The following is a 23,532-nucleotide window of genomic DNA, read 5'->3' on the forward strand; positions in this document are numbered from 1 at the left end:
AACCAAGTATCAAACAAGGCTAATTCATGGGTGATTGACAGTGGCTCATCTAGACATATTATAGGGTTCAGAGAAGTGTTAGACTCCATGATAGAGGAGACCGATGAGGAAGTAACAATCAGAGATGACTCTACATATCCAGTCAGAAGAATTGGAACCTGCATCATCCGACTGAAGTCAGGCTTATCATTACAGCTTACAGGAGTACTATATGTCCCAAGCATCAAAAGGAACCTAGTCTCCATCTCAGCACTAGAGGATAATGGGTATAGGGTTACCTTCATGGACAACAAAGTGTCAGCTTGGCCAAAGAATTTGTCCATCAAGAAAGCCAAAATCATTGGTCAAAGACAAGGCTACTTATATGAGCTATGCACAGAGCCCAACCTGGCCCTAATCCATGAAGTTGCAGATTCTAATGAAGTTTGGCATAGAAGACTAGGTCACCCGAATTTCAGAGCTTTATCATCTATGGAAAACCTTGTCATAAGTTTACCCAAGTTAAAGCAATATCAGTCAGGGGCATGCAAGGGATGTTCCCTAGGTAAAAATACTAAGGGATCTTTTCAAAATAGTACTAGGAAAACAAGTAATGTTTTAGAATTAGTCCACTCCAATGTATGTGGACCTATGTCAGTACCCTCTTTAGGGGGATTTTTGTATTATGTAATATTTGTGGATGACTACTCTAGAAAAACTTGGATCTACTTTCTTAAATGTAAAGAATTAGAAGAGATCCTTAATAACTTTAAAGAATTTAAAACCCCAACAGAAAACTTCTTAGGTGATAAAGTTAAAACCCTAAGAACTGACAATGGGGGGGAATACACCTCAGATCTATTTAAAGATTTTTGTAAAAATGTTGGGATTAAGAGGGAGTTTACTATACCTTATAATCCTCAACAAAATGGGGTAGCTGAGAGGAAAAATAGGACAATTGTAGAGGTTGCCAAATCTATGCTTGATCAAAACCTAGATACCCATCTTTGGGCAGAAGCCTCCTGCACTGTCGTGTATATCCAAAATAGATGTCCTCGCTCCCATATTGAAGATAAAACCCCTGAGGAATTTTTTACTAGAACAAAGCCAGATATTATCCATCTTAGAATATTTGGATGCCATGTTTATATCCATGTACCTAAAGAGAAAAGGTCACAACTAGAGCCTTCAGAAAAAAGGGGAATATTTGTTGGGTATAGTGAAATCTCCAAGGCATACAAAATCTACATACCTGGTCAAAGGCATATTGAACTTAGTAGGTATGTAATTTTTGAAGAAGACTTAGCCCTCATAAAAGCCCAAAGTTCTATAGAACCTGAAGTCCATGTTCCTTCTCCTAGCATAGATGAAGATCCTGCTCTTGAGTTTTAGAGGGAGAATCTGGAGGAAAATGAAGATGAAATTCAAAACCCACCTAGAGAAAATCTCAAAAAAAGACCTCTATGGGCCACCAAAATTGTAGAAGAAGCTCATAAGTATGCTTCCCCTTCAAGAACCTTCAGAGAAAGCAAAAGGCCTAAAAATTTCACCAGCTATGTTGCCCTCATGAATGAACTTTCAAAAGATGAGCCTACCAATGTATCAGATGCACTTAAATATCAAGTATTGAAGGATGCCATGTCTGATGAATACCGGTCCATTCTAAAAAATAATGTTTGGGAGATTGTTACCAGGCCAGCTGGAAAATTTGTTGTATCTTCCAAATGGCTCTTCAAGATCAAACATGCTGCACATGGCACCATTGAGAAACACAAGGCCAAATTTATAGCCAGAGGGTTTTTACAAAAGGAAGGAATTGATTACGAAGAAACCTTTGCACCTGTGGCCAGATACACCTCAGTAAGAGCAGTCTTTGCCATTGCTGCAACAAAATGATGGAAAGTACATCAGATGGATGTAAAGACAACATTTCTTAATGGAAAGATTGTAGAAGAAGTATATCTAGAGCAACCTAAAGGATTTGAGATTCATAATGCAGAGTCTCATGTGTGTAGACTCAAGAAAGATCTTTATGGGCTTAAACAGGCTCCCAGGGCCTGGTATGAAAGAATTGATACTTATCTCATAGGGCTACATTTGTCAAAGAATGATGCAGATCCAAATCTTTACTATAAATAAAATAAAGGTGATATGTTGATATTGATTCTATGTGTCAATGATTTTTTAATCACAGGCGAAGATCACCTCATAGATCAATGCAAGAAAGACCTTGTTAAAGAATTTGACATGAAGGACTTGGGACTCCTTCATTACTTCCTAGGATTAGAAGTATGGCAAAATTCTAATGGCATCATACTTAAATAGGGTAAGTATACCTTGGACATTTTGAAGAGATTTGGAATGTTAAACTGCAGACCTATGACTTCTTCGATGGAAACAAACCTTCATAGACTTAAGGAAGAAGCAGTAGAATCACAACCCATAGATCCTACTCTATACAGGCAAATGATTGAGTCCCTGATATATCTGGTAAATACAAGACCAGCTATCTGTTATGCAGTTAAAGCTTTGAGTCAGTTTATGTGTGAAACAAAGGAGATACAGCTGGTAGCAATAAAACACATCATGATATATCTACAAGGTACTTTAAATCTTGGTCTCATGTATAATAGAGTTGATTTAGATTTACACTAATTCACGGATTCAAATTGGGCTAGAAGTGTAACTGATAGGAAAAGCAGCTCAGGATGTTGCTTCAGTTTAGGTTCAGCCATGATATCCTGGATCAATAGAAAACAATCATCAGTAGCACAGAGTTCCATTGAGGCCAGGTATATTGCAGCTTCCATGGTTTCTTGAGAGGCAGTATGGTGTAGGAAGTTGCTTGTAGGGTTATTTGTTGAGCCAATGAAACCTACAGTTATTCATTGTGACAACCAGAGTTGCATAAAACTCTCAGTGAATCCAATGTTTCATAACAGATCCAAACATATTGAGATTCCATACCATTATGTGCAAGATATGGTAGATAGGTTTGTGATCTAGTTGGAATACATTTGTACAAGGGACCAGACAATAGATATTCTTATGAAACCACCTTCCAGGGTGAAAGTTGAGCACTTCAAAAAAGGTCTTGGTATGATTGAAAGGTAATTTGCTTCGTAATCTGTACTTATATATTAATAAATATGTTTAATGTGTAAACTTCTTTATCATGCTATGACTTTTATGGGCTCCATCTCCTGTGTACATTTCTAAGAGGTGACGATCTCTCAAATAATGGACACTTGTATGTAGACATTATAAGGTGACGATCTTATAATGATCAAACCAGATATCATGTGTGATTCCTGGTATGTTATGGATGTGCCATAATTATATTGTGGTAAAGATATTTTGAAATGCCAATGCACATACCACAATTTGGATAAAAAGAGGATTTAATTATTCTCATGTTTTTATCCTTAGTATTGCTTGCTTTGCAATATTGATATCACGTGCTTAGGTTATATGTTGTCATCACAAGTTACTGTGGTGAACTTTTGTATCATGTGTTTAGGTAATACTTCATGTCACGTGCTTAGGTGATATGATTTTTGTATCACGTGCTTAGGTGATACTTCATATCACGTGTTTGATTGATATGATCCTCTGTAGAGTGAGATTATGAGACTTCATAAGGAATCCTAACCATCATGAGATATATGATCCTAGATATGTTGTCATTCATCTTCCTGAGCTAAGAGGGAGTGTTGATGAAATAGTATCGATCAAATGATGAAATCCGTGCCAAGAAATATATATATATATATATATATATATGTATGTATGTATGTATGTATGTATGTATGTATGTATTACATATATATATACATGTATTACATATATATATACATGTATGTATATAGATATAATATATATATAATTAATTTATATTAAAAGTTGATAACTATATGTTATCGGGTTAACAATGAATAATATCTTATTGCGTTTTTGTTTTGATCAACAACTTGCTTAACATTAGTTAAGCACTGATCATATGCTATTGGGTTACTAGACCCGATAGCATATTGGTGTTGATTCATAATGAATCAGCACCAATATGCTATCAGGACATTAACTTGATAGCATACATTGTAGATTCACATTGTTATTGGTTGGCAATACCGACCGTTTTGCATAAACAAAACATTGATCATTGTCTTAAACCTGATAAGCATACACCGATTCATATCGGTTTATTTGTAGAGGCACAATTAAGAGATTCCATGGACAGACACTTGTGGAGACATGTTTGCCCGTGACATCTCTCTTGTAAGATATATATGTGCCTATTATTGTTATCTAAAGGACATCGAAATTATTAATGTTCTTTCTCCACCATCTGCAATACATAGAAGATAATTAGAAAACATAATTGATATATACTGTTTGAAATATTTACATTGCAATACAACATCATTATACATACCTTGATTTTGAATTGAAATTTGAAGAAATTTTACATGACTAAACTTGTGATCAATCATGAATTTTTCAAATTTAAGATACCATTGGCAAGGTGTTTCTTAAGCCCATACAAACTGCGTTTCAATATGCAATAGAGGTGTTCCTGACCCTTTTTAATAAACCCTTCAGGCTAATGCATAAACCATTCCTCATCAAGATCGCCATGGAGAAATGCCATCTTCACATCCAGTTGTTCAAGCTCAAGATCCCAGGTTGCAACCAATCCCAATACTGCTCGGATGGTAGTCATTTTGACTACTAGTGAGAAACTTTCTTTCAAATCGAGGTCTTGCTGCTAAGCATATCCCTTGACAACTAGTCTTGCTCGAAATATTTTGTGACCACCAACTTCATCTTTTAGTTTATACACCCACTTATTTCTTAATGCCTTTCTGTCAGGCGGAAGTATCACCAAATCCCATGTCTGATTTTGCAATAGTGCGTCCATTTCTTTGCACTTTGCAGTGTGCCAGTTATCACAATCTGCAATTTTACAAGCTTCTTTGTATGTTGCGGGCTCTATTTGATCAGGAATTAGCAAAGTAGGCTCAACTTTTTCACAAAACAATAAGTCATAGTTGGAGAACTTTGTAGGAGGTTGCCTATGTCTGGTAGATTTCCTCAATTGACTCTCTATTGGAGTAGTAGAATCATTCAATTTATGTGTTCTTTATTTATGTAAATCGATATCACTCCTATTTATTGAGTGATTCCCACTTTTAATATACTTGTTAATGTCCTTGTTAATATATTTGGCAATATCCCTGTTTGCAGGGAAATCAATGGCCTATGGATTTGTATCCACATGAGGTGCAGGAAAGTCACAAGAGGAAGAACCCGCAAAATTATCTTCCATGGCGTGCATTAGGCGAGTGAGCAGGGAGCTTGGTGCTATGGTAGCATCCTCCACGACAGGGGTTTGTCGAGTGTGCAAAGAGTGGGGAGTCGTGGTAGAATCCTCCACGGTCTACAAGGGAGGATGGATCCATGGCTGTGTTATCATAGAGGGAGAGACACCTACAGGGAGCCTGCCGGGGAGACCGTAGATAGCCCGCGGATGTGAGTTTGATGCATGGTGTGGAGATGTCGCAGTATGCAGTGAGGACAAGGATGCAAGCCACCATGAGGTGTGTGAACTATGTCATCCAAGAAAAGTTGACCGTGATGCAGGTCGTGGCACAAACTAGTTGAAAACACTTTCAACCATCTTCCTGCAAGCCTTTGAAGGCTGTGAAATGGTCTCCAATTCTTCTGTGTTACGATGTGTTGTTTCAAATGGTAGTGGGTTGTCATAATAGATACTTTCTTCTTCATCATTCTCAGTCTAAGAATTGTATTCAACCATGATAGATGACATAGGGGCTCCCACTAGATGAGAGAGCAGAGGCAGAGCACTGGTAGCAAAATTTTGAAACAGGGACATAGGGACATACTCTTTTTTTGATTCATTGGAACCTTCTCATGAAAAATGACATCCCTGCTGCGAACAATTCTTTTATGAACATGATCCCACAAACTAAAACCAAATTGCTCTTAACCATACCCCACAAAAATACATTTCAGCGACTTTGGATCCAATTTGGTCCGCTTCTCCTTAGGTATATGCGAGAAGGCTTCGCATCCAAAACACATGAAGATGCAAGTATGAAATCCTCTTCCCTTGCCATTCCTATTCCATAATACCAAAATCCAATTTAGATGAGGAACTTTGGCTAATTAAATACGCTATCGTGTTACACGCTTCTATCAAAAATTCCTTGCCTAAACCTGCATTTGACAACATACATCATGCCTTTTCAAGAATTGTCCTATTCACCCTCTCGGCTGCACCATTTTCTTGAGGAGTGAAGGGAACAACCTTAATTCTTCTAATCCCATTATCAACACAAAAATCATCAAATTCATGTGAACAAAATTCTCCACCATTATCGGTTTGTAAACACTTAATCTTATGCCCAATCTGATTTTCAACTAAAGCTTGGAAAATTTCAAATTTTGGAAAGACTTCAAATTTCTTAGAAAGCATATAAATCCATACTTTTCTTATACAATCATCAAGAAAGGTGACAAAATAGTTAGCTCCTCCAATGGAGGTTACCTCAGTATACAACCTCCAAAGCTGTTGTCTTTGTGTCACATCCACCTTTCAAAAAACTGCCTCTCTTTTTTTTGCCATAAAGGTAATGTTCACAATAGGCTAAGTCAACAAGTTTGAGACCCGGACGCTGATTTCCTATATGCATAACATGGAGTCCTTTCTCGCTAATATGTCCAAGTCTTTGATGCCAAAGATCCACTTTTTTGTCCTCAATCACCATTGCAACTCCCACTTCACCATGAGTCTTAAATATGTATAGACTACCCACTTTATTACCATTTGTAATTAGCATGGTACCATGAGTTACCTTCCATGTATCCGGAAGAAAATTTACATTAAGACCTTGATCAAAGAGCTATCCAATGGATATCAAATTCCACTTCAATTTTGGCACATAGCAAACATCTTTGAGAAGCCATTTTTCACCACCTTCTAATGGCAGCAACACATCACCTTTGCCTATAATTTCACAATCTTTGTTATCTCCTAGGAAAAAATTTCCAAAATAAACTTCATGGTAGTTAATGAACGCTTCAAGACATGAGGTAGCATGATGGGAGGCACCAGAATAAGGCACCCATGAATCCGGAGTAGTGTTAGTTGTTGAAAGGATTAGTACACTATCAACTTTATCATAGATTGTATTTTCTTCTCTGTCCCGCATCCTCTCTTGTGCCCTTTGGAAGTTTCTACAATCCTTCTTTACATGACCAGTTTTGCCACAAAACCAACAATCACCATTTCTGTTTCTAGACTTTGATCTCCTTGTTGATTTCGAACGTCTATGATAATTATTTTTGCCTCTAATATGGCTTCTACCTCTATTTTTGGTGCTGACCACCATTAAGGCTTCACCGGATGAAGGTTCATCATTCTTTCTTCTCAAATCCTTGCTGAGAAGAGTAGTTGCTACATCAATAAAAACCAACTTATTTTCACCAGATATTGATGTGCTAACTGTTGTTACAATGCCATCCCAGCTGCTTGGCAAAGAAAATAATAAAACAACAGCCTTTCTCTCATCATCTTGTGTCATCCCCACAGAAGTCGCTTGACTAATCAATGTATTAAATTCATTGATGTGGTTTGCCATACCACAACCTTCCTTCATCTTAAGTTTGTACAAGCGCTTCATGATAAACACTTTATTGGCAGTCGATGCCATTTCATACATGGCTATGAGTCTATCCTATACATCTTTTGTTGTTGCATCACCCGTGACCTTGAAGAGAACATTGTTGGATACCAAGAGAAAAATTGTCGCTCTTGCCTTCCTGTCTAATTTTTCTCATTCTGCATCAGCCATCCTAGTTAGCTTCTTTTCTTTCCTTTCAAGCGCAAGTGAAAGGTCTTGCTTTATCAGCAAAGACTCCATCTACACCTTCCATAACCCAAAGCTCTGACCAGAGAACTTCTCTATCTTCACTTCTTCCATGATTCCGGAATTTCAACCACTGAAATCTTAATAGCGATCTCACCTTTCCCTGATACCAATTGTTAGGATTAAGAAACGAATTAAAAAAGCAGAGAAAACATAATTATAAATTCACAACATAGACAAATGAGACACACAGATATATCATGGTTCGACAATTCCCTACGTCCACACTTAAAGTAGGGGAATCAATATATTAATAACCAAGTCTGGTTTGTACACATACAGCTGCAAGCAGCTCCAGAATTCATCTCTACAAAATGATATGCAACCAGCTCTTAAAGAGCTTACAAAAAGAAGTTGAAGAGCGAAGAGTTTTTGGCGGCAAAGGGAAGGAATCCGTTGGACTTCAATTACAACAATATACGCCAATACAAGTCTTTTGGACTCGATTTTTAGCAAGGAATCAAGTGAAGGCGTTTCTTGGATAGGTTTCATTGCTGTTTGCAGTGACCTAAATGAGATAAAGAGATTGGAAGGACGTTACATAGTTGTTGCATGGAGAGACACGCAGACTCCGTTTGAATGGATGCAAAATCTCAGAGACATATTGGTTCCTGTTATGGCATCAAAGGCTACAACATGCTCCAACGTCCAAACCAGTTCAAATCCAGATGTCAGGATAGAGAAGAGGTTTCTCAGTTGTTATACGTCCACCGACGAGGACTCTGTCAGATGCAAGATTAGTGCAAGGGACACTGTAGTGGGTGAGATAACCAGATTATTAAAGGAATTCAAAGAGAAAGACGAAGATCTGAGCATAACATTTACTGGACATAGCTTGGGAGCTGCACTGGCAACCCTGAGCGCATATGACATGAAACAAATCATGGTGTGACCTCAATTCCCGTCACAGTGTTTTCCTTCGCGTCTCCGCGGGTACGAAACCTGTCTTTTGCTCAACATATGGAAGAGATCGGCGTCAGAGTGCTGCGTGTGGTAAACCACAAGGACTTGGTTCCAAAAGTTCCAGGGATTTTTTTCAATGAAAAATTGGGATGGCTGACAAGGCTTCTGCACTGGCTTCCCTGGGCATATCTTCATGTGGGAGTAGAGATTAGTATAGATAGCAGCAGCTCGCTTTTCCTGAAGCACATGCATAATCCTGCAAAATTTCCACAACTTGGAGGTTTATTTGCATGCACTTGATGGCTTTCAAGGAAATAACAAGCTACCCTTTAAGCCATCGAGAAGAGATCCAGCTCTGGTTAACAAATACTCTGACTTAGTGATTGAAAGCCTCCAAATCCCTTCTAACTGGTGGGCAAAGAGAAATAAAGAAGTGGTGAAACAGCATAGATGGTGTGTTAGTCTACTCTCCTACAACTCCAAACCCTGTTCCTCTTCCGGATCTTCTCCTCTAATCTAATCATTCTATTTCCACAACAGAGAATCCCAGCTCCACGGGAGCTACAGTTATTCCGGATACAACATTTGAATCGCTATTATCCATGTTTTCATTGTTAAAAACTCATATGATTTTATGAGGTTAATGTTGGATAAAGGATGCTGGGCCATGATATAGAGCGTTGTTTACAGCAGTTTTGAAATTTATTTCAGATAGTTTTTATTAATAAATTAGGTCAGCAGTAATCAGACACTGATTTCTGAAATCAGGCTTTTCATATATATTATTTTAGCTTTAAAAGCAGATTTGAAGTACAGTTTCAATTTTTTTAAAGGATGTCTTAAAGTTTTATAATAGTGACGTAATAAGCTAGATGATAAAGAAGTGAATATTAGACAATATATTTAATTAATAAGAACATAGAATGGCTTCAAAACATCTACAAACACTATTAAAAAAAAATTTCTTCATCTAATTTAAACTAAGATCATTTAATTTTTGTTTTAGATTTTTGTATCAACATTTATATATTTAATTTTATTATTTGTTACATGTTTTTTATCATCTTATATGTAAGGTGATTATATGGAAATATATAAGTTTTTGATTAAGGAACAAATAGGTTTTGGGGGGACCCAGAATCCCGTACAACAAATTTTGAATGGATCTGAAACCCTCGGATTTTTCATGAATCTGGAACTCACAAGGGAAAGTTGCAGTAAGATGTAACATAGTCATTCAACAGTCTAAGCACAACCTAACAATGCAGATTAAACATTACAGAACTAGGGGCAAAAGAAAAAGGCCAATGCCAACCATAAAGAGCTCAGATGTACATGAACATAGAGAACGAGGCTCCCTCAACCATAACCATGGGTTTTATCTAGGCTCCCATAACCTTATCCTTGAGAGTGATCACCACTGAGAACAACTTGCCAATCAAGATCTCCACCTCCATAGGAGATAAAGGAAAGAAGTTAGCAGAAAAGTCATCATGAGGTCCTTTGCAACCAAAAGATAGGGCTTCATCAACCCCCTAACAACACTTCTAGGCATAACCAATAGCATCCAACTCCACCTCAATAGGAGTAAGGTCACCTCCATCCACATCCATCTCCCCCTCAATAGAAGATAGGACCACCTCTATAGGAAAAACCAAAGTAACCTAAAGATGCAGGAAATGAAGTACAAAGAGAAAAGCCATGGAACCAAGAAGGGCAGGGACAACATAAACCTTACCCCAGAGAGATGCAGGAGTCAAAAAATGTAAACAGAGAAAACCAGACCCCATCATAAGCAAAATCACATACCAGAGAGATTCCAAAGGAGTCCAAAACAAAAAAACCTCTCCCATAAGATCAAAATAAACAAAGGGGTGCAAGGAGAGAAAAGAAACAATCAAACCACCATAAATGCACCTCAAGAATAGAGAAGAAGTTCAGACATCCAAAGAAGCCCTCAAAGAAACAAATGTGAAGCTCTCCCAGATGAGGCAAAAATAGTTTCCACATAGCCCCTCAAAAATAAGAACAACAACAAAACCCCATTTAAGAAAAAAATGAAACCAAAAAAGTGCAGGGGCCAAAGAGAATGTAGTAAACAAACCCTCATGGGGTCTGAGACCTCCATCAAACAACCAAATAGGAGCCAAGCCCCATAAGAGCATCTATCATAGTCAAAAACTAATTGGGGACAAAAAGAACCAATGAAATCACCCATCAAAAGCATCCTCACCTGAGGAAAATAAACCTTAGGCCAGAATGATGTAAAAGACAGAGATCTCCACCTAAATAAGACCCAAAAGCTGAACCAATCCAACATGCTAGGGAGAGAAAGGCTACAAAGAAGATGGTTACCAAGAATACTGAAAGCCAGCATAAAGATCACCCTACATAAGAGATTCCTGAATAGCTGCCCGCTCAATAAATTCCAGCACATCATCAAGCCTCTACACGCCTTCCATTGGGCTAATATCACACCAAAAACCATGGAAGCCGCCAAGATGGGGCAAAGCGCTCACGCACCCTCGGTATCTTCATCTTTGCCACCAACTACATCAAAGCCCTCAACTCTAATCCCATCTCTCCCGCATCCCTAATTGCACCCACCAATCGATCCTTTATGCATCTCCCACCTAATAGGAACCACAAAATAATCTAGAGGGAGGGGATCAAGAAGATCCTCAACCTCAACATCTTCTCCTTCCTGGTCATCCTCAATGCAATCTCTTGCAGAAACCCACACTCCTCCCTCTCATGCTCCTCCCACTTTTCCCACTCTTCCCATTTAAAAATTGTATTCATTCATATGGAAATCTATAACTTGTTAATAATATTTTCACATTTATTCTACATTATCATGTTGATTTTTGTATCTTATAGTTAATAGAATACTTTACTAATGTTAGACAAATTGGCAAGAGCTACTTAACTATAACATTGATCACAAGGTAAAAATGTGTATGTAAAATTTGAACAAGATATAAGGTAAAATTAAAGAAGCCTGGTTGTTACCAAGTGGTGCCTCATACATTGACAACAAACATTCAACTTTTACCTTTTCTTTTATCTTCATTTTGAAATAAACATCAAAATTATATTTGATTTATTATTCATAAGATATTTATCTATAACAATGGCCCATCTAGATCATTAACCACCTTGACTTGGTGATGAGGACATAATTCATTTGATGAAACAAATTGACATACTATAGAAATTATGAGTGCAACAAAAGTTCACTTGCCAAGAGACTAGAATTATAAAATTATGGTAATGGCTAGATTAAGTTACAAAATCTACATATGCCAATAAGTCTAAATTATGGGTGTGGCTTCCAAAATATAAAATCTATAACACATTTTCTAGTAATAATAAAGAAATTTTGTATCACAAACACACACAAATCAAAATCGCATACTAAATCCAAGCATAGAATTGAAGTTTCTATGATGTAGAAGTTTCTAAAATGTTGAAATATAACTTTAGACTTTGGTAAATTTTGGTGATATGGAATAGAAAGATTTAATCAAAATATTTTCTTTTTGACAATAACAAGGTCAACTTCTAATGAATCTGATGAATTTTTACCTCACATGTTTGCTGAATTCCCTAACCTCGACATCTTTATTGCAATAACATGATGAATATAGTTGAGCTTTTGGTAAATAGAATTTAAAAGTTGAGAATGCACTAAAATTTATATCAATTGAAAAGAAAATACAAAAGACAATAAATTTTTTAAACTATGTATTCATTATTCAAATCAACCATGTAAATCACTCAAAACATAATAAAACATACATGTTCAATGAAACCTACAAAACAATAACTAGTAACCATAGAAGGAGTCAATATCACAAACAAGCAGAAATGAAAATTGTATTCCAGTATATAAGTGAATTTTTTATAATTTACAATTTTCTTTTTAATAGAAAAATGTACCTATTGATAATAATGTAATAAGAATATACAATTTAAGAGTTAAAGAAATATTTAAGGAAGTATTTTCAATATTGTTAGCCTAAAAGCAGCAATTTCAAGATTGATTACATATAGAATATAGCATTACAAGGAGATTAAATAGGATTAAATAATTCATGACTACTAAAATAAATAGTTCTAAGATCGAATGTGTATTACGATAAGAGTATATTAATTTTACTTCATAATAGACAACACACATTCTTATCTAATAATATGGGAAACTTTAAGAAAAAAATTGTTACAAAATTTTGAGCTTCACATTACTTCTTATTTTCTCTTTCAAAATTTTGAAAAAATTGAAGAAAATACTATGTATAATTACTTTTGTAAGTAAAAAAATATAGAATTAGAATTTTCCATTAAAACATAAAATATATTTATGAAAAACAATAGAATGAAAACTTATCAGGGATATAAATATGAATTGCTCGCCAACAATTCTAGCACACGTTCTCTCTCTCTCTATATATAAACAAAAATGAATATTTTGTTAACAAAAACAAAGACTGCCTATAAATCATCCATGTCCATGATTGATCATTATGTTTTGATCATTATTCATGAAATATGAGTTGATAGATTAGACTTAAAATCATATTTGAATTCTAAAAAATATCATAATTTGATATGCTATAAAAAAAATTTCAATATGAATGGATGAATAAAACTTTTTCTTTAATTGATGACTAATGAAGCAAAACACAAGCTGAATATTTTGCAAATGAGGCAGCAAGCTAAATGAGTTTGAACTTGTGAGAAACCTTATGGTTAAGTGTACTTCAGATAGAGTAGTATTGAGTTGGCAAATCTTTTGAAAAGACTCAATACTTTTACCTTATAAGAATCACCAAGATGAATGTTAAGTAGATTTTTATGAGAGATAGGTTCATGTGAACCACAACTTGTGATACATGGACCAATGAGTTTGAATATATATATATATATATATATATATATATATATATATATATATATATATATATATATATATATATATTACTTCAATCCTAACATAAATATAACACTTTGACATGCTACAAAGATTATCTACTAGTTTTGAAAAGACGAGCTAAAAGGGGTAGATATAATTTGATCGGTAATAATCCTGTGTAGGATTAATGTTAGGGGATGATCCATGGCTAAGAGTTCTTGAGGAGGAGTACTAATATGAGTGATGTCCCAAGAAATATTAATTGTCCACCCTTGTGAGCATCACTTAGATGTAATAATTTTTAACTGAACCATTAATGCTCATGTGGGTTGGGTTTCTTAGAAACACTACTCATTCTTTATATAGATCCATGGTTGAATAGAATAGAATCTAATTCAATCCTAATAATAATATCACAATTTGGCATGTTGAATACCTCATAGTTTTGAAGGGATGAGAAAAAGGGGATCTATAATGAATGGATCATAAGACACTACAACACGAGTTTAAGATTTTCAAAATAAGGCAATAATATAATTAGGATTAATCCTAGGAGATGGTCCATGAAAAAGAGTGCTTGAAAAAGAGTAATACTAGGATGAGTGACCTACCAAGAAATTTTGATGTTTTGTCCTTGTCAGCATAACCTAGATGCAATGATCCTTATTTGAACCATTCATTATCATGTGCCTTGGTTTTTTTCTAATCACTAGTCATGAAATATGGGTCAACAAGTTTGATAGAAAAAGTGCTAATTATAATCTACTAAAAAATATCATCATTGAACAAACTACAAAAATGCTTCATATTTGTTCATGCATGAGATAAAGATGCTCTATAATGAATGGTTAGTCTTGGGGTACACTCCATGGTTAAGCATATTTTAGGAGTCACTTAATAACATGGGTGAATTCTTAAGAATTGTTCTTGTTTAACCCCTATGAGCATCATCTAGATGCAAGTAGATTTAAATGATCCATTCATCTAATAAGAGTTGTATTCATGTGATACACTATGAAATAATATGGATCAATGAGTTTTATAAAAAATAATTAGTAAAATCCTAATAAAATATCATTATTGATAGACTTGTTTGATATGAAAAAGAGATGGACTAAACTAGCTAGTATTTTAATCAAAAGAAACCTCTCTTCTATAAACATTGCAACATAAAATGACCAAATTTATTTGGTTGTCCTCTCAAAGAGTACCAAACTACCTATGTTCTATTCCTTTGTTTTAAAGAATATGGATTTATTTGCATGTTATCTGATTAGGGCCTAAAACATGCTAGATTTTCTATATAGAATTGATAAAATATAATTGAAGACAGATAGGAAATCACAAATAGTGGTAAAAATAAAATAGATAGAAAGGTGCATCTGTAGTTGAATGAAAATAATTTGTGTGCTAGATTGATTCACCATGAACTTTTTTCCTAAAGTTTCACAAACTAAAAGAACTATCTAGATTTGGGATAAAGAGGCTTAGTGCTTGTCATTGAAAAATATAGCCAAAATACGTAGAACAAGGGTGTTGAGTGCCTGTTTCCAAAAATTTTCTCTCAAAAAATTTGAGTAGAGTGTCCTCTTTTATATTTAAGCATGTCACTGCTTACCACAATCTTATATGTACACTTAAGGTTTAGAGTGCATACTTTATTTGAAAACCAATTTAGCTAAATAATGATAAATCAAATCTAGAGATTAAAACTCTAAAAATGTGAGAACAACATAGAACCATACCAAACTCTTGAGGAGAGGTACAAGACAATCATCAATCAGTAGCCCCTCGTAAGATTCTTACAAATCACATACAATGTGCCACAGCACCAGACAACAAAATAGAGGTTAATTTCCTTTAAGAAAGTAAAGTGTTATATACACTACCAAGCAAAAACATATAGGAAAACAAAGAAAATTAACCTAAACATCCTACAAGAAATAAGTTAGTAGTTTTCTCTCTTAATCTTCATCCCACATTCACCATATATGCTAAAAATAAGGATTAGTAACATAAAATGTCAACATCATGAAACAAAAAATAGAAAGTAAAATCCTAATTTCAAAATTAAACCTTTTTTTTTCAATTTTAAATGAGAAATTTCTACAAATAGAAAATTTATAAAATGGAAAGTTTCCAAAACTGGAAACAATCCAAAATTGGAAACTTTCTATTGTTGGAAACTTTTCAAAAGCTAAATATTTACAAAAATGAAAACTTTCAAAAAAAAGATGGAAACTAAAAAAAAAGGATTTTTTTTCAATTTTTAAGACAAAAAGAACAAAAATAGAAATAAAAAGCACAACTATACCTAATAGACACATGGATAGATATTTCACCTATGCAACAAAAGAAGCCTTCAACCTCCAAGGTCAAATTCATAGGAACTCGCAAGAACAAGAGTTAAATGGATCAATTCATGCCGATTTCCCATATATATATATGATTAAAAATAGGGAGAAATCATGATGTAATATATTATTAAGCTTGACCACTAACATAATATATCATAAATCCAATCACAAAACAATGCAAGCATTTAAATGAATTCCTCAATAGAATTAAAAAAATGAAAGAACGAATCAAACACTATGTTGAATCCATGCCTTAAGACTTCTATTGGTCTTCTCCCCCTTATTATATATGATAGTAGTCCTTCTCAAAATCGCATGATAGCTATAGAGATTAAGCACAAGAATTCAAAAAATATGGTTATTGATATCTAGAATTGATGTTGATTTTATAGGATTTTTGGATTTGGATGGATAGTTGAGATTGATTTGAAAATAGAGTTGATCAATGATTGAGGATCAATGAGAAAAGTTAGTGGGAGATAATTACTCAATGTAGTTGACTTTGACTATAAATTTCACTCATCTAACTCACTTGATGGCTGATTTGAATGACTGGTACGAGGATTAATTGATTAATCAAAAAAAGGTGATTTTGAAAAGATTGTATTGACCTGTTAACTATAAAAGTTTATTATTGGATTACTAGTTAGAATTGAGAGTTAGTGTTAGTCAACGGTTTTCAACATGTGATGTAGGAAATTGAAAAAATTTATTTGGAGGAAATTTTGGTCTTCAAAAACATGAAATTGAAATTGGAATGAGAGGTAAATAAAGTTAATTTGAATTTGAAGAGAAATGAAATTCTTTCAAAATGTGACACAGATTAAATTAAATTAAATAAGAAATTAATTTAATTTGAGATGACATTATTAGCTAATTAAATAATTTGGGATAATTCTTTGACTATGGGAACACAACTGAAATTGATTTAATTAAATGATAATAGGTCATTTTATTAAAGTGAATAATCATTTAATTAAAGTGAATAATCAATATTAATTAAATAATAAGATTATTTAATTAATACTAGAGAGAAAATGATTAAAGATTATTTGATTATGGAGTTTGAGGGAAATTCGGATCACAAATTATGAAATGGAAGAATGATATTAATTTTGAAGAACAAGGTGAATTTAATTAAGTAATCAAAATTATATCGTTAATAAAGGGGAATAATTAGTAAAATTACCATTTGGAAGTGTAGTACATGTTTATGGTGAAAAGTGAATAATGAAAACAACAATATTCAAAGACTAAATAAATGCAACCTCAAAACCCTAGCCTAACAACAACAAAGATCCACCATAACATATGAAGATTACCTAAGACAATGAAAATCAACAAAATCACAAAGATTATAACATCTTATGTCTACTAGGGTTTGAATCTCCATTCTTCATATCTCCATTGATCTTGCTTGATATCATTTCTCTCAGATTTTATGTGTGCACAAGAGCTCAATGAAGAACGAAAATGTGGTTGCAAGTAGGCTTGATCTCATATGAAAGTTTTGAAAGCGAAGTTGAGGTTTGATAATGAAACAAGAATCTCCTTATTTAGAAGACACTGTAAGAAATGGAGGGATAAGATTCAGAGGTGTAAAAGATAAATGGTCGGCTAAGATTAGAGGGTAGGTAGAGAAAATAAGAAAATAATGAGAGGGTAGGTAGTGTAGGAATTAAGAGATGAATGAAATGTATCATGGGTAGAAAAGGTTAATGAATTTATTAAATAAATTAAAATTCATTTAATTAATAGAGGAAATGGGATCAATTAAATAAATAAAAGTATTTATTTAATTTAGGAGAAGGACAATTTAAATAAATAAATGTATTTATTTAAGTGAGTAAAGGGCTAGAAGAGGATTGATGAATTAATTAAATAAGTAAAAATATTTATTTAATTAAACAAGACAATTTTAGGTGTCTACAGTACAATTTTAGGTTTCTACACTATCCTTAAAAAATTCCTTCAAAATATGAGCTAAATGCATAATAAACTTGCTAGAATTACATATGCTTCATCGAAAACATTAATATAACCTTAGTATCACCATAATCATTTAGCTTTTCATATCTTAAACACATTTTTATTGAGGAAACAAGATTTGAGATATGTAGTGGATAGGGAAATCCATAAGCATATGTAGCTACTTTCACTACCTTTGTAGTGACTTTCTATTCCAAGATTAATTGTTAGAAAAAATATTCTTGTGGTCACTCAAGGTTGCCACATTGTATTGGCTTTTTTTCTCTCTTGGGTCATTTTATCAATTCATTTGATAAGTTGGTTAATAATTTCTTACAACATTTCCAACAAAATATTGGTCAACAGTCACTAACTTCATCCATTGCAAGCAAGGAAATGGATAAAATGTGACTAATTTCAGTTTTGATATCACTCTCTCTTCTCATAGATTCCTTATGTGCTCCTTATTTTGATGTTTATTATGTTTGATATAAAATTACAACCAACACTTTGGTAGAGGATATTGTTAATGGAATATATTTTTTTTATGCATCTATGTACTTCATTACACAAATAACAAGAAAATGTGGCTTTGTATGGGGGTTCCTCCTCATCCATTTAGAGTGCATTATCTTCCTCTAAGGGTACAAAAAGAACAAACCTTTCAAAAATGCCAATGTAATTACTCTACCACAATATCTTGAGGTTTCTACATTAGAACCTTAGAGATACAAAAACTTTTCCAAACTATTTGATAAACTATTATAGTATCATGCAAAGGGTTCTAAAGGATAATTTAATTACCCATCTAAAAATTAGACCACACCATTTGGATCAAACATATTTGAGTTGGTTTGATGAATACACATTTTGTCAATATCATCATATCACTAGACATGATACCAAGCAGTGTATTAATCTTATACTTAGATAGTCCAAGAGTACATCAATAATTTTGCCATGAAATTTGGTGACATGAAACAATATGCAAATAAGTTTGTCACAAAATAAATCCAACAGTTGTAGATATGCACATATCTTTGTTTCCCTCTTAGTTGTTGCCCTTGGTGTCAAATCCACAAAGCTTGGATAGGTACACTTGATCATCTTAGACTGATTGACATGTTCATAGACAAATGATGATTGACATGTTCATAGGTGTATACATGCTCATACACGATCTCAGGTTTATGGTGCACATGATATAGATGATGACAATCGTACACATGATATACATGATGACATTGATTTGATATCATTAAATTGGTTTATATAAGATATCTTCCAGGAATACATTGTAGATTGGTCTATATATGATATCTTTGCATACATTGTGATCTCTTGATACACCTTATTGTTATCTTGGCTTGATATTTTGTATTTATGATACGTTCAATTTCATGTTGATTCTAATGTTGCATATAAAGGTCTTTCAATTTTGGTTTTAAAACAAGGTCAAATGGGGTGTTTTGATATGGAATATTTCTAAGAGAAATGAAAAAGTGGTGATAGTGTATTACATGTTTAATTCACTTTAGATGAGTAGGTGCATATTGTATTTCAAATGGGTTAATATTCCCACCGAAATATATCTTAAGTGGGGTTCGTTTGTGAGTGGCACAAAATAGAAAACACATTATTGAAAGTCATTTTGGAGTTTCTCTAAATACCCACTAAATATTTTACCAACAACCAAAGACAATAGGATTTTGAGAAGACTCAAAACCGTTTAAAAAGAGGAAATGAAAATAGTGAAAAAGGGGGCCTATCCAAAAAATAGCAATAGTAGAATAGAAAGGGAAACCACTAAGTTTAATCTAGTCTTTGATATATATTATCTAACACCATACCATTAAAAGGAGAAATATTCTTATAACACTTATTTTTGTATTGAAACACCATCCAAGAAGAGACATAAAAAAAATCAAAAACCTTTTGACAAGGGGGGAGGGTAAACCTTTAGAACTATAGTGCCCATCGATAGAAGAGGGCTACAGTGATGACTCCTTGACAAAACTCATGACATCATGACAATTCTAGTAATTTTATAGATGAGCCTTATAGATGGCCAAATTATCCTGTGGTTGAGTATCTATAGAACATAAAATAACCAGCCTCTTAAGAAGAGTATCAAATACATCATTTTGAGTTGTGTAAACTGAGGGAGGAGGAGAAGTTTCTAAACTAGTAAAGTCGTCATCTAAAATAACAGGGAATATTGTGAGATGATCTTAAAGAAAGTTCATATACCAAGTATATACCAAGTAGGGGAGGACATCTTCCTAGGGCCATAAGGAAAAGTTGAGGAGAAATGACCCATAGAGAAATAGTTCCTATAATGGAAGTTGATTCCTTAATAGTAAATTAGTTCATCTACGAATCCCCGTTAAGCTTTAAAAGAATATCCCAAGGAAAAGATTTGGAGAGATAGATATCAACTAGAATGAGAGCATAAGAGGTATGAGAAAAAATATTAGTTGTAGGGTCTACTTTTAGAGAATGGCCAATATAATTACCTATCACCAAATAGGCAACTTTGCACCAAACATTTAAGGGGGGATATGATAGTCTCAACCAAATAAGAGAAAATTTGATAGATAACTTAAGGGGATACAAGGACATATCAAAAGAGGGTTTTAATTGCAATCCAAAAACACAACATCTAAAATAGTCTATTGATCATCAAAAGAATCAAAACAAACAACAAAAATATCCATATTGCAAGGTTAAATCTCCAAATTACAATCCACTGATGCAGGTCAAGAAGTGATGACCACAAGTGGGTAAATCAATAGATCAACCCATTATTTGAGAGGGACACAATGTCTACCACTTCTTGTCTCAACACAAGGGATCATACATTTCTAATTAGGAGCATTAGAAGCCAACTTGCACAAGAGATGCAAAAGAGGCCTTAAGAGGCAACCTACCACTACCCCCTAGAGAAATAGAGAAACTATGAGAATAGGCATCACCCTAGGAACAAAACAAGAAGCAACATGAGACTTCATATTAATAGGAAACTTAACACCTTATAATAAAAGAGTAGAAGTAGTCTTAGGAAAACTAACTAAAGAAACGCCCACCATAGCCACCTTGACACAACAAATAACATGATATAAATAATAAGGCTTCGAGCTTGTAACCCAAGGTCTACACATAGTTTTAGGGTAGGAGAAGAATAAAAGAGTAGGAGTTGAGAGTTCAAATCAAGGAGTAAAAAAACAAGCAAGAGAATCCATACAAACAAGATGGATAATCATCAACTAAATGATAGTGATCAAATTATCATGTGAGTAAGTTAACATGGCTATTATTACTCCTATTTCTTTGCAAGATCATGATGATAATCATCCTAATATAAAATTCATATCTAATAATATTCATTAGATAAGAGAATATAATCCTCTAGTTTATATCATTTCTCATTTGAACAATAAGAATCTTATCGGTGTTTTAGTCAATCTTTCTATTAAAGAATGTTATTAAAAAGTAAATCTTGTTGATTAATAGTTTTTATCTAGAAAATTATCATGAATCTTCTATGATATTTCATATTTATTAAAGTATCTATTTACCACCTATGGGGTCTATCACTTTGCTAGTCCAATTTTGATCCAATTTGGTATACACAACTATTGTAGTGATCCCCGAATCTAACCTCCTCAAAGAAAAAATAGGCATTCCATAGCTAGTTTCATTTAATGTAGTCACTTTGGTTGTGCACAAATATCTAAAATTCTCCCATAACAATAGCATGCACACTATCTAGGCTACTAGATATTTCATTGATATTATATGCTTGGAGCTTCCCTCTTGATCAGTTTTAGCCCTCTTATTGGATTCTTGCAACCTAGGGTGATTTATTATTTAAAGCTACTTCTAAATTTGAAGGTAACTTCTCATTTTATTTTTTTCTCCATCTTCCTTCGAACCTTCTATGATTGAATCCCCACCCATATCTCAATCACTGAATCATGCCTATACCTCTATGCCTTCCTCTTTAGGAGATAGATATAAGTATGCTCCCTTGAGTAGACAACCCCTTTCCTCAAAGATTTTGTAGGTTTCAATGGTCTCATTTGTTCCTCCATTTATGCCTACAATAGAGAAAGGAGAAGAACTCATTTTTTCTAATTATTCTCGTCATGTACTACATGTAGCTCCTATAATACCTAGACCTATCTACCAGTACCAGTTAATACTTAGGTGCAACATCTATCTCTCATCCTTTAAGGTAACCTTTTTTCCCTCCTACCACCCTATTGATAGGTTGAAGAATGGAACTAGTAGTGAGTTATAGATCACATACATCTTAGGTACCTCCTCCTTTTAAGCTTGTTTCTCCATCATCAAAGTTGAAGAAAGAAACACCTACGGAATAGGGTATGATTGTGTCATCTCAAATACTTGTTTAGGATTCACATACTCACCAAAACTAGATTTTGCATGATCATAAGCCTTATAGGAAAGAATTGACTCTTTAACATGCTACATTGTAGATGATGGAGGATGAATGTTCCCCTCCCATGCAACTACCTTACAACTTGGTCCAAACCAAGCCAATTGCTTCTTCTTCTATGCTATCAATTATCATATCTTTTGATCCATCTTCAATACTCCTCATCCTAAATGGGTGAATGTGTTCCTTTCTCTTGAAACAAACCCTCCATTGATTACCACACTTCATTACATTCCACCTTTTGTTTAGCCAATAGATATTCGTAACACAAAATTCATATCTAATGCTGAGTATACCCCTATTAACCACCTAAGAACCTAAGAACACAAAATTCATATCTAGTGTTGAGTATTTTTTATGGTTGATCTGAATATACCCCATAAACCACCTAAGCACAAGTTTAAGCAAGGCCCAATCTATCTCAATTGCCAAAAAAATACTTAATCTACCTTCTTTATGTAGCCATGATCTTCTTACATATTTTATTCTTCTAGAAGAATTTCCATATTCTTCTATACATGTCACTTCTCCTCGTCTAGTGGCTAGTTAATATATTCCTACAACATTAGATCTTATAATGCATTCAACACATTCTTTTCTAGAAGTATGTATGTTTGAATAATTGTAGGATATTATAAAATTATCAAGTATCCTTACAAAGTCACTGACAATCACCTCATATCTTGTTGAGGATGATACTATTATTGCAACTACCTATTTGTCTCTTGCCATAGTGAGATACTTAGTATTGCAGTAGTAATGCTATCATTACCAACTCATTCTCCCACTCCATATGATCAAAGATTGGGAGGAAATATTTTTTTTTTATATAATTGAGTAGAGAATTAATCTTGTTATCTTTGGAAGTAACAATTTATTTGATTTTTTGTTTTTTTCCCACGCTTACAAGTTTATCTTTATGTTTATTCCCTAAATGACCCATGTTACCCTTGTAGGTATATGGATGTAGCTAAGATTTTATGTGTCATCCATACTAAT

General features: G+C 33.9%; 1 protein-coding gene across 1 annotated transcript; it reads left to right on the forward strand.

The window, feature by feature from the left end:
* The first annotated feature begins 1,545 nt into the window (after positions 1-1,545).
* Positions 1,546-1,875, forward strand: LOC131858268 (uncharacterized mitochondrial protein AtMg00820-like). The gene has a single exon (XM_059211461.1). The coding sequence runs from the start codon at positions 1,546-1,548 to the stop codon at positions 1,873-1,875; it is 330 nt and encodes a 109-aa protein (XP_059067444.1).
* Positions 1,876-23,532: the final 21,657 nt, after the last annotated feature.

Source organism: Cryptomeria japonica, chromosome 9, assembly GCF_030272615.1.
Source record: "Cryptomeria japonica chromosome 9, Sugi_1.0, whole genome shotgun sequence".
Taxonomy (NCBI): Eukaryota; Viridiplantae; Streptophyta; class Pinopsida; order Cupressales; family Cupressaceae; genus Cryptomeria; species Cryptomeria japonica.